Here is a 13803-nt window from a genome sequence, read left to right as displayed (position 1 = left end):
GTTGGTCGTTATACTTCTGAACCGCTAATTTTCTTACTCAATTTGGAACAGTTAATCACCCTTTCGTCAAAATCTCACTCGGGGTTAATGAATTTGTACATCCGCATCAGTACTTATCTCTAATTTATTAGAATATATTTTTCAATACTATTTAGTTCACCTTTTTGAATGTTGATTTGTTTCTCTTAAAAAAAAAAAAAATTAAGAACATATGCAATTGTTGACCGTTAGATTTAAACTACCGCGAGCACGTGTCAATCTCTAATTGGCTCAGTGCTATGATAACGTTGGATTCGCAACCAAAGTTTCAGTGCGTTTATAACGCGCAAGCGGTATCTATTCCGTGGGAATCTCAAAGTCCACGCATTGAGTAAATGATTCTTATCGAATTAACGGATGATCGAGGCAGATTCTTATTATTGGACGGTGGAGATCGAGTAAAGGTATAGTGTAATTGATGGATAAAATTATACAGAAGCTTCATTGCTGTAAAAACTTTATAATATTTTATTCTATTCTAACTTTAAAAAGCTATGCTTAAATAAATAAATAAATAAGATTCACCTGGATTTGATCCATTTACAAATCGTCATTCGAATATAGCATTTATTAACTAAACTTGTTATGCAAAAATTTAGTTTGTGCCAATCAATCATTTGATCTAATTTTTCTAATTACTAAGTTTTGCAAACTTTATTAAGAAGAGATTTGAAACTTCAACTCTTAGCATAAAATTAATAGTGAAATAATTCGAAAATTTTATAGTAACTTTTAAATGTTTATATTTTAAATAATAACTTGCAATCATATTGAAATTTACACGGGTTAGGATAAAAGCCACCATTAATCACAAAATTTATCAAAATTTGTTTTCCACATTGTTGAATTCTACTCATTTAATCTTGACTCATCTCCAACAATATTAAGAGTTCAAAAATGTTTCATTATCTCAAAATTTTGATACCGATGATTATATACTGTTATTGAGCCAAAACAATTAAGAGTTGCTAGTTTGCTATTTTATTTTATATTTTACAAAAACTAATATTATTTGCACGACATAAAAAATACTTATTATCAGCTTTTATTTTTATGTGTAATGTAATTTGTTTGTGATCTCAAAACAAGCCTAAGGCTCCGTGTTGGATCAGGGGTAGATTGAGTTAAGTATGGTAAAAAAAAGAAAACACGATAAAAAATATGTCCTATTTATATACTTTACTTATATTTTATTTATATGTTTGATTGGCAAATTATTTTTTGGTTTGAAAAATCATTTTTCGTTTGTTTAGTCGTATTTTTTTTTTCCAAAAAGCTACTTTTACAAATTTGAGAAAAAGAAAGTATTTTCGTTTTTTACCAATTTTCAAATAAAAATAAAAACTCAAACTGCTTAAAATTTTTTTACATTTATTTTTTTCAACTGAACCGAACAAACGTAGATTTTTTTTATTTCTACCAAATAAACATCAATAAAAATTTATTTATATTTTTTATAAACTAAACAATACAAAACGTAAACTTTTTTTTCCACCAAAAATCTTTTCACGCAAACTTATTTTTTTACAATTTTAACTAAATTTTAAATTTAAAAATATAAATATTAATTATTAAATTTTTTGTCATTTGCATTAGAGATGGTGGGTATCTTGAGCGAGTATTGAAAGTTAGTTGTTGGGGGAGTTACTAGTTTGTGAGTTTTTGGGTTCATTGGCTTTGATAGAAACGACGCCACCCCTTTCAATCTCTCTCTCTCTCTCTCTCTCTCTCTTTCCACGCCCATGTGAGCCGCTCTCGAGGGACACAAACTTGTCAACCATACAAAAAACACAAAACCAAAACACACTCGCGGGATTAGAATCATTACATAGAGAGATCGATAGATAGATAGATAGATGAGATAGATAGATCGATGCCCACGAGGGTCTTATAGCTTCCCCCTCCTACCCCAGCTTAATACCCACCACTCATTCCAGAAGCGCTTCTTCCTGCAGCAGAAGCCACAAAGCCGATACAAGCTATCGCACCCATGGTGTTTTGCTCTCAAAGATGAGATTTTTATCACTCCAGGTGTAATTTCACTCTTTTTTCTTTTCTTTTTGTGTGTGTGTGTGTGTGTGTGTGTGTGTGTGTGTGTTTGTTTTCCTAGTTATTTTCCCAGAAAATTGGTGGGTTTTTGTTTTTTTTTTGTTTTTTTTTTTTGGAATTTTGATCTGGGAAGGAGATAAAGATGGGATCTTTAAGCAGTTTGGGAGTTGGGTTAACTCTGGTATCGAGCTTCCTCTTCTTAGCTCTCATGGCGGAGCTCTACTACTTGTTCTGGTGGAAGAAGCGAAGATCCAATAGAGATACGGAGGACACCCACGCTACTCCCGCGGAAGCGCTTCTCCACCTCTGCTTCTGGAAAAAGCCCTCGTCTTTAACCTCCACGGCTCTCAACCCTCAAGAGATCCACCACCACCCATCAGCGAACGGAACAGAGCGTTCTAACGAGGCCCAACTCCACCTCGCTCTAAAATCATACGGCGGGGCAGGGGAGGAGAGCGTGGAAGCAGAGCTCATGAGGCTCCATGGCCTCGCGGGGCCGCCGAGGTTCCTCTTCACCATTAAGGAGGAGACCAAGGAGGATTTGGAGAGCGAGGATGGGAGGTCCAGAGGCGGGAGAAGCCGCAAGGGAGGGAAGAGCCTGAGTGAGCTCCTCCACTCCGCGGAGACGCCATTTTTGACCCCCCTCTCCTCCCCGCCCTTCTTCACCCCACCATTAACCCCGCTCGACTCCTACAAACAGCACGGGTTCAACCCACTCTTCGAGTCCTCCTCTCCCCCTCCAAAGTTCCAGTTTTTGAAGGATGCAGAGGAGAAGCTCTACAGGAGGACGTTAATGGAGCAAGCCTTGAAGCAAGAGGCCTCCTCTGTGGTTTCTCTCCCTTCGCCACTGGGGAGGGAGGAGGAAGATGCTTCTTTTATCACCATAGTTATCGGGAAAAACAGAGAGAGAGGGCACCAACACCAACAACACCAACACCACTACCACCATTCAAGCTCCTCACAGGTGCTCCCTTTACCTTCTTCGCCATCAAAGATTAGAACGACCACAAAAATGGGAAAATCCATTTCCCACACGGGCTCAAAGGATTGAAGATGTGGGCACATCTCCGGAGTTTTTAGCCACTTGAACTTTCACTTAAGTTAATTCAGAAACCCTCTTGAGCTTTTCCAGTATTCTTAATTTTTCCTGTTTCACAAAGAGGGAATTGAAAAAAAAAAAAAAAAAAAAAAAAAAAAATAAAAAAGAAAAAGAGGCAGCTCTGATGTACATATGCTGTTGGAGCAACTGCAAACCATCATTCCTTTTTATCAGAGCAGAGGAGATTGTCCTGATTTGTAAATTTCTTTTGTTTTTACTCTTTTAATTAAGAGGGGGTGTGGTGTCTACTGCTAAATTATCAGGAAAAAGCTGTATCCTCTCCCAACTTGCTTGTCCTTGAGTGCCCGAGCCTGTAATTATTCATGTGAGTGATCCCTCCCCCCATTTGTCAAAAGATGTGGCAATGTGTTTCTTTTTAGGAGCAGGGGATTTGCACCACTCTTTCCATCACTTTTGAGACACAGTTCATCAAACCCCTTTGCTTTCCCTCTCCTTTTAACCACAAGTTAATCATTTCCCCCATTTTTGATTTATACTTAAATCATATTACTGCTAAACAAGTTGTATTGATGCTTTACCACCAAATATGAAATAAAATAAAATAAAATAAAAGCCCACATGGAATCAATGATGTGTTGTTGTTTAGGCATGCTTAATCTTAGCATTATTTACCACTGTTCTGTAAGCAAAAAAAATAGCAATGTTTGTACCAATAGTCCTGTGTAATAGGAAAGTATAGGGCCTTGCCCTGTTTCACCTGGCAAGTGCTTCCACATGCATTATTGGAGTATAACTATTATTATTTTTACAAAATTTTTGGTTTCAGCAATTCTGCGACAGCTTCGTTCTAAACCAATATATGAAAACACACAACTTCGAAGATACTACTTTTGGGTTTCAGAAATTCTTTTAGGTTTACTCCTGTAGTAGTTAGTTTCGCACTCTCTTGTTGTTACAAAATCATTGTAATTTGCAAGCATATATAGATCAATAAAAAACATTGTTTGGAATCAAGAGATCATATTATTTTGGAAAAAAGAAATAGAAGGAATTGGTAGTGCACTTTGTTATACACAAGGGTGGTAGGCTAATACTAGAATGTGATATTAATAAGCAACTTGCTATGTAGGCAATACTTGCCTGCCTAGTCAAATTTCTCCTCCAATTATCTTCATATTTGGTTTAAAATTGAGGAAGCAATTAATTTGTGAGCCCACAAATGACCCAAAAATTGAAGGAAAATACTTCATATCCGGTTCGATATATTTACCTCGGTGAAAAAGAGATCATAAAAGTGTGTTCTAGTGATAATTTGTGGTAACCAAATGAGTTCTACTACTAACAAGATCAATCATAAGATAGTTTTCAAATTAAATGCACATCAAATGACGGATTAAACACGCTAAAATATTGCCCTAATATGAATCCATGGTGGGCCCAATTCTAAATAAATCCACTTTTATTCAATTGGAATTTGATGATGCTTACTTATATGCTTACAATAAGAGCATTAATTAGTTTATATAGTTTGATAAATATTTTTATTGCATGTTTGTCCTAACCAAATCTTTCAAAGTATGTTCATGGGATGGTAGGTGAGTACATGACATGCATAACATATTGATGAATGCTCTCTCCTACCCACAATAATTGCTCCATTGGTGAAAAGATATGCTCTACAAACACAATGCTTTTAGCATAAGACAAGCCAAAGTAAGTCTATTAAATGTGGAGATGATTGAGTGTTGTTAAATGGGTCCAAATCTAGTAGAATCACTTCAACTTAATTGTGAATCGCACTTCCTTATTAAATTTATGGGGCTTCAATATTTGGACTTAAGATAATTCAATTTTGTATATGAATTTTCAATAAGGAATGTGACAGTGTCCATTTTCTTACATCTTTGGTAGTTTGAGTTCAAAATTTGATTCTTTTCTTTCATAGAAGTAGTTCTTTTGAAAGCTTATATAGCAAAAAAAATTTTTTAAAATTTTTTTAAAAAGGCAAAGAAGGGTATTAGTCATCACTGGCCCCAAAATAAGGCAGATTTTGTGGGGGTTTATAGCTCTGATTAGGGCCAAATGCAGTAACAAATAACAATAAGACAACCACAAAAATATATTAGTGGATTTGAATGATGATTACTTAGTCTTTTCCCTAATTGACAAATATTAAATGGCGTCTATCAACTGACACTAATATCCTACTGTCGGCCTATCTTCACGCATGGATATCTTGCTCAGCATCTCTCCGTCTACTCGGTACGTATGTGGTAATCCGCTGATGGGGATACTAAAAGATTTCTACAAGAGAATAATACATAAGGTCTTTAAATCCGTTCTATATGAATATGATAAATGTGAAGCTCTAGCTTTCTATCACAAAGAAAGCGGTTGTACTGTACAAGTTATCATCAAATAACTCATTTTGATATGCAAACAAGCGGGAAAAGATAGAACCCGCTTTTCACAATAACCCCTACACTTCTTTTTGGGTAATCTTATGTGCCAACCATGATTTAAGGAGCTCAGAGTATAATACAATGTTAAGGGGGAAATACATAAAATTTTGGGATTCTTTTTTAGTGCACTTTTGTAGTTGGACTCATGTGAAGCCATGGCCTCTATAAACACAACAAGCATCTTTGCTTTTGGACCTAATCTATTATAGGACAATTTGATCCCACCAGCTAGTAGCAAACTGTCCTTCCAAGTCAGAAACTACTGTAAAAAATATATATATATCTTATCCTCATGTTCACCTTTACCTTTTACATTGCCTTAACTTTCCTAGCCTCCTAATAAAAGGCTTACTTGGATGTTAAAATAAGTTAATAGAGTGATAATTTATATTGGAAGATGCTAATTTTTCATCTATGATCTTAGATAATCATATATAGTTTTGAATAGTAGGTTAGGATTTCTGTAACTCCTTTCCATGTCAGTGTGCAGGTGAACTTCATGCATGTTCTGTAGAACAACTACTAATCCACAGATAATCTGCAATATGTCTGTAACAAATTAAGGACAAGTAGAGTCAAAGAACAGGGTGAATGACACCAATCAAATTCATGGATAAGTATGTGAATGTCTTTCATAAATGTATGTGCATGTGGTCAAACCCTTTCACACTAATAAATTTGAGCACAGGGAAACTAATTTTTGTTTCAGATGCTGAGAATAACTTCGACTGTTATGACAAAAACATCTCAACTGCTCTTGCATACTGAGAAAAGGACCAAACTCCTCTCGTTTCAACCAAAAACGGAGTGTTATATGGTATAGTAAACTAAGTCAAAAATTGAAGATTATGAAAGAGATAATTTGGATAAAGTATAAGCTTTCGTAATAAAGGTATTATCTGAAATGTTCTTCACTAAAGTTTGAACTTTAGGAAAGAAAAGGTGTATTCACTTTCAAGCTCCTTACTTGTGCATTACTACTTTTCTATTTTGACCCAAAAGAAAGAACAGTAAAATTATGATGATTTTATGGCAATAAATGAAAAATGTCATCAGGGGACAGATATGGATGTGGATTAAAAGATATGGAGAACTTTTTTATGAAACTACACCTGATGGTATAGTTGGAGATACCAATGATTTTCTCTCTTTTGGTTTCTTTTTTTTTTTAAAAAAAAAACTCAGATTCCATCTCTTATAAAACAATGTAGTGAACCAAATTTGGTGGCTTTTGTAGTTTGATATCTGCGTGTTCCAATCCGGCACGGTCCATTTATAACGGATCAACCAACTAAACGATAAAGCCCGTGTGCGGCTCGAATCGTGTTGGATCTTTATTCCGATTCAGTGGATCGGACCAGGCGCGATCTGATCCATAAAACAAGCAGATCAGGTTACAAGTCAGGTTGGGCCGGATCGGGCCCAATTCACTAAGGCCCACAAACCTTTTGATACATGTCCAACAAATTCCCTTTATCGAGAACAAGAGTGACATGTTTAAAACGAAGACCAACTAATTAAGTGACTAACAAAGCCTGAAAAAAATTTAAACTTATGGAATGTATAAATTTAACCAAACTTTAAGGAAAAATGAAATTGAAAAACATATGAATTTTAAAATCAGTCATCAATCAATGCGTAGAAATACATCAATTCAAATTCTTTTTTTTTTAAAAAAATATTTTTCTGTTTAATGCTGATTGATAAATTATGATAATGTCCATGTGCCAATAGCCAACAAAGATAGAAAAAAAAAATAAAGCAATAATTATTGACCACATTAAAGAACTGTGATAACGAAGAACAACTAACTAAAAATAATTAATATACAAATTATGTTTTTATTTTATACTATAATAACTCAAAACAACTAGTATTTATAACTAAAAAAAATTCATAATTAAAAAAATAAATAGTAAATAAATAATTCTACCTGTTGACCCGAGGTCAACTTTGGTCCCAAAGTGGAGTCAACATGACAATCTTTTAACCATTTTGGCTCTCCAAATGCGAACGAAGCGGTCCACACTAAAACTGTAACAACAGCTAAGTCACGGACCAAATTGTAACGCTTCGAAAGCTCGAGGGCTACAGCAGTATAACAATTTCTCAAATAACTTTTCTTAGACATTTCTAGCTATGTTTATTTTTAAATAAAATAAACGAAACGGATAGTATGCTACTTAATTTTCAAAAAAAAAAAAAACTTTTCTTAGACATTAATTTCAAACCTACTTTTTAAAGTGAGCCTTTTAGTCTAATCATAAACAGTTTAACTAAAAAATGCATTTCTAAACAATGATTAATTAATTACAATTATTGTGGTCGAGGATTATCTTTTACAGTTACACTTCGTCACCCACATCAATCTAATTAGTTAGTGCGTATGTATATATAATATATATATATTCTCTAATATATTTATTGGCCCAACATGTACATGCATTTAATTTTGGCGATTGCGATTCCTCGGAGTGTTTTTTTTTTTTTTTCTTTTTTGTTTTTTGAACAGGTCTCTGATCCCGTGGAATGTTTTTGGAATTTAGCGATGGTGACGCGTTTGATGTGGACCTGCACAATTCTTGAAGCAGCTATCAATGAACAGTGTTGGTTGATGTTGATGGAATGAATCTATTTATATCTTTTCTCGATGCCTTGTAAGTTAGACAGTTTCTGGGTGGAGTTCTTAGCTTAGTCCACGAATAGTCGAACTTTTGTTCGTTTTGTGCAAATCAAATTCGAGTTGATAGTTTTTTCTTTTTTTTTTATTCTTATCTCGTTCTTTTTTTAATCAGATTGATTTTTTGAGTAATATAATTATACTATTACTGTTTCGTACATGTTGAATGATTTGTTAGATTTTTTGTCCACACGAGCAAAAATATTTTGTGTAATTTTTCTAATCAATTTTGTATTATTCCTATATATATATATATATATATATATATATATATATATATATATATATATATATATATTGTTATATATATATATTGTTAAAGGGTTTAGTCCCAATCGAAAAACTGAAGAAAATGAAAGTACCCTATATATTATATACAGATTAATACACGATTTAATTTCCAATATGAGGCTATTATTCCTAACATATATAAGTATTAAACTTTTTATTTTCCCCTATTCAATGATGTTCCAAACAAGAGCTAAGTAAGGTTAAACAACACAAACTGATAAAACTAATTAATTAAGAAGCGCTAAAGAGGGATTCAAAATTAATGCAAGTTCATGCATGACAAGAAAATCTTCAATAGTGCCCTGCAATCTTGTGCAGTACATCTGAAAGCTATATAATCACACATCAATCAAATGTGTTTCAATATCATATATAAAATCAAATAAACAGTAATCTTTTAGTTTCATAAGATATGCATGTTTTTTTCTCAAAAAATAATGTATGTTAACGTGGTTGGACATAATTTTTCAACATTTTTTTTGTGCTTACTCAAAGATCATGCATGTGATATTTAAATTGGTGAGCACGAAAAATTATGTAGTTCTTATGTGTTCTTTTTTTTAAAAAAAGAGGATAACTTACATAATAAGCAGAATCATTGTTGTAAAAATTATATGCTTCTATCGTACAAATTATTAATAGTTCATGGCTGGCAATCCAGTTTACTATTCGTGAGCCAGTTTATGGTTGATTCAAAATGGGCTCAAGATAAAATCACTTGTTTAAATGAGCCAAATATAAGCTTGGCTCAGCTTGCTCGTATTAACTTGAATATTATATATATATAGAGTAGGGTTATTGTGCTATTAGGAGCACAGTAGTTCTTGTGCTCTTAACTTTCTAACCACACATAAAGTTTGATGGGTACTTAGAATATATATATATATATATATATATATATATATATATATTATTTTATATGTATATATGTGCACATGTGGCTTCCGGAAGGGCCAACTCCTTGGATTTTCAACATTTTGGCCTCTGGATCAATTCTTTTGCACCTTGGATGATGCATAATAGGGGGCCCACATTAAACCACGTACATTAAACCAAAAGCTTCAATCCAAGAGTCAAAAGGTTGGAAGCATCAATCGCTTGTATTTGGTTGGAGCTTGTTACAAGCTCGAAAAGCCCAACTTGTGATCGGCTCGCAATTTATTCAAGCTAGCTCGTGTTTGGCTTATTAAGGAGTCCAACCGATCGAGCACGAGTTAATTGGCTCCAGCAGCTCGCTCGTGTTCGGCTCGTTGTCAGCCCTATTACTAGATAACTTGTGTTACTACCCTAACAGACCCAAAAAGAAAGCCATGTGTTAAAAAGTTTTTGTATTATCTGATATAATTTACTGTCATGATGAACATGATGATACATATGATTCCCATCCTTTACAGCCGATATTGACAGTGACTGTTGCAATTGTGGTCCTCCAATGTGTCTCTCTTAGCTTTTTGTGTTAGCCCAGAAGAGGTGATTCAATACACCTGCGTCAGCCTCAATTGTGGTCCACTTACTAATCCCTTACCACAAATTTAGAACCATAAATATGTACATGCGTCGTTGTATCAATTATTCAATTCAATTGGCCTTAATTAACATGCGGGATATATATGAAACTTAATCTTTGGAGGGGATCGAATGATAGATAAGAAGTCTAATTAACAAATTTGTGTGATGGGAGTGAGGTTTTAGTTATGTCTTGGATACATATATATATATATGTCATAAGAGTAACATCAAAGATGTGGTCTAGTCGAATCAGATAGGTCAGGAGCATCACCGACCGAATATATTCGTTGAAATCGAGCTCAGATCATTAAATATAAATAGGGGTGGCAATCTCAACTGAACCCGATCGACAGAACAGTCATTTTGATTAACTTGACCCTTCATGCATGCACCAGGTCGCTCGCGAGTCAAGATCGTGAACAAGTTTGTTACTACTTGCTTTTTAGGAGTCGTGTATGTATTTCTCAAAAAAAGAACTCGCTCAATCGTGTATGCACCACATGTAACATGCTTACATGCATTTAATTGGGTTTTCAGTGGAGAAATTTATATGTATGTACTTAGGAATTTTCAAATATTAAAGCCTAATTTCAAACCTCGTTGGGTTTACTTTATCAGAAGCTTGACAAAAGAGGAAAATAATAAAAAAGAAAATAAGAAGAAATAGGCTAATAATTGAGGAATTGGATATATGGCATTCCCAATCTCTACCGACTTTTTATAGGCTTACGAGAGATTATCTTTCAGAGTTTTAATGCACTAGAACTTGTTTGTCCCAAAAGTTCAAGTCTCGATAGGTTTAGATCAAGTAAACTTTAATGTATCAAATCACCAATCATTTCATTATTATTCATAAGACTATTGTTATTTTTGTTTTGAGATAACTCAGAAGACTATTAATGTTATATGTGAATGTGAATTTCTAATAATCTTTTTGTATTACACCAAATTGCTATTCGAGGCATACTCCTTTTTTTTTTTTTTTTATCCAAACGTTAATTTTTTATCTGAGAATTATANATGGTTGTGTTCACCGGAGAGACGAAGGGGGAACATATGCGTTGTGGTCTGAAATTGAAGGAAACACGGAATCTCGGATTTTTTTTTTTTTTTTTTTTTGAGAAATAGAAAGCACGCTATCCGCATCGTTTATTTCATTTAGAAATAAACTTAGCTAGAAATGTGAATCACCTAGGATTCGAACTTGGGTCTTGGATACCAACCATCAAGACTTTTGCCGCTTGGGTTATTTTTTTAGAAATAAACTTAGTTGTAAATGTGAATCAACTAGGATTCGAACTTGTGACTTCGGGTATCAACTATGTAACCCTTTGCTACTTGCGCTTAGGGACGGTCGGTCTATTCGAGGCATACTCAACACCTATGACCTTGCTAGTTGGTTCTTACACTAGTTGTTAGGAAGTTTAGCCCCAGTACAGGACTTACACAGGCCAAGAATATGGCAAATTTATATTAGAATAGTAATTCATTCAAAATAGAAGCTCAAATTAATACATGGTATAGGTTTGAACTGGCCAGTATTCTATGTCCTCTAATCCTCTTGCTATTACTCCTGTGGGGTTATTCTAAGATGTGAATTTCTAACAGATAATATATACATGTGATAAATAATTTTGAAATTTTTTTAAAAGAAACACTAACAAGTCCTACGTAAAGAAACTGAATCTGATGCTAGAAACCTTAATTTATCTTATGCATCAATTTTGGCGCTGTCTTGGGGTGGCAACTCAGCATTGTGTATTTTGTCTTTAAAATCTAAGACTAGATCTGCGTAAGTTTTTATAACTTAGATACTCAAAACAACCACTTTATTACTCTATGGTTGTGCCATATTGTGTTATATGTTTAGATAAACAAGTTTGTACTATGTTGATTCGGATTTTTTCTTTGATTAATTCTTTTTTTCTTGTTTTGAAAATTAAAGATGATTTGGGATTACACTCAGTGATTTCGTGCCTTGTTCGAATCCGGAATTGCCACCCCTGTCATTGTCATGCAGTCTTGTTGTTTAGTATATTTTTGGATGCACATTATACCTCCTGCTATACATTTTAGCTTTTTAATGCGTATAAATAACTATCATATCAATTTCTTGATTGAAGTAAAGTAACAATGCATGCACACCACATTTTAATTTGTTATATTCGTACTCATCGTCATGTTTTAAGTTCATTAAAGATGACCAAACAATAAATTAAGACTAATTAGTTCATGTACAATCGGATGATAAAATGTGTTCCCAAGGAACGAAAGATTTTATCATCTCAGTGTATAGTTATCATTTAGTGTTAGAAGTAATAAAATAGAACCCCTTTCCACATCCAGCTTGCTTCTCAGTTAAGGAGCAACCCTTGGATCGAGAACCCTACTTAATCATAACCTAGCTTGAGCCATTTGTACTTTGTATACTGCCCTTTGGTGTGTTATATACAGTTTGTGAAAGCATAATTTAAAAATCCAATTAAGGTTATTTTTCCTTTGGACAAATCCATGAACCAAATTAATATATAAAGCTGCTGTTGCAAACTATTCTATTCCAGGATCGTGACCTACCAATACAATACTCCCCACTTTTATAGGCATTATCCTAGTGAATCATCTCATCGTCCAAAGAGTCTAGAAAGAGTAGTGAGCATCAGATTAAAAACAAAAAGAAAGAATATAAATAAAATGGTAAATTAGAGTATTGTTTTACATATATACTTGCTTAATACATTCTACAAATTACTAATTAACATTCTGATATAAAAATAATAATAATAATAAATAGTTAATTAGTGCAATCCACAAAAAGGATAATTTGTTCACAGAAAATTGACAGCTATTAAAAGTAATACTTTGCTCATGCATTCTATAAATGTTTCTTAATATTCTGAAATAAAAGCTTCAATTAGATGCTTGGCGCACAAATGATGCAATTCTCTATTAAAAAAATTGATGCAAGTCATAAGTATATATAAAGGTACTTTATTTAATCAATTAAAACTAGTATAAAGGTACTTATTTAATCAAATAAAACTAGTAAAACTTGCCACATTACTTGTCGAAGTAAATTTTTTTTTTTTTTAGACATAGGTAGCATGCTATCCGTTTCGTTTATTTCATTTAAAAATAAACTTAGCTGGAAATGTGAATCAACTAGGATTCGAACTTGGGTCTCGGGTACCAACCATCAAGCTGGCCCTTTGCATGCCACTTGCTCTAGAGACGATCGGTTTGTCGACAAGTAAATTATTGTGAGGCTATTTTAGTGGGAAAATATTTTTTTAACTATGATAAAACCCGCCACGTCAATATAAGTAGAGAGTTCTATGAATATATACTTTTTTTTGAGTATTGTAAGATTACAAGAGAAAAGTGATTAATTGTAGACGGAGCCTTGCTCATGGTAAAGAGAAAAAAAACTTTTAAACAGAGAAATGATTAATTTATCAATTAAAACCTATACACAGGATTGCATGTACTCTCCATTCATATTATTCCATGCAAAACAAATAATTAATTGACATACATACAGATATACAACAAAACCAACTTTTCCCCTTCTTTACCTACATATAAACCTTGCTTTAATTATTTCTGTACTATCATGTATTTTCCCTTTCCCTTCACATAATAATAATAATACACTTGCTAGGGTTTCCATGCATGCCCCTCTCTTCTATTCTCCAACTTTTCCAGGATCATGAGAT

General features: G+C 33.5%; 1 protein-coding gene across 1 annotated transcript; it reads left to right on the top strand.

Moving 5' to 3' along the window:
- On the top strand, positions 1689–3906 carry LOC109719054. The gene has a single exon (XM_020245561.1). The coding sequence runs from the start codon at positions 2231–2233 to the stop codon at positions 3137–3139; it is 909 nt and encodes a 302-aa protein (XP_020101150.1). The 5' UTR covers positions 1689–2230; the 3' UTR covers positions 3140–3906.

This window comes from Ananas comosus, linkage group 13 (assembly GCF_001540865.1).
Source record: "Ananas comosus cultivar F153 linkage group 13, ASM154086v1, whole genome shotgun sequence".
Classification (NCBI taxonomy): domain Eukaryota; kingdom Viridiplantae; phylum Streptophyta; class Magnoliopsida; order Poales; family Bromeliaceae; genus Ananas; species Ananas comosus.
Note: the sequence above shows the minus strand (reverse complement) of the source record. Positions and strands in the feature narration are given on the sequence as shown.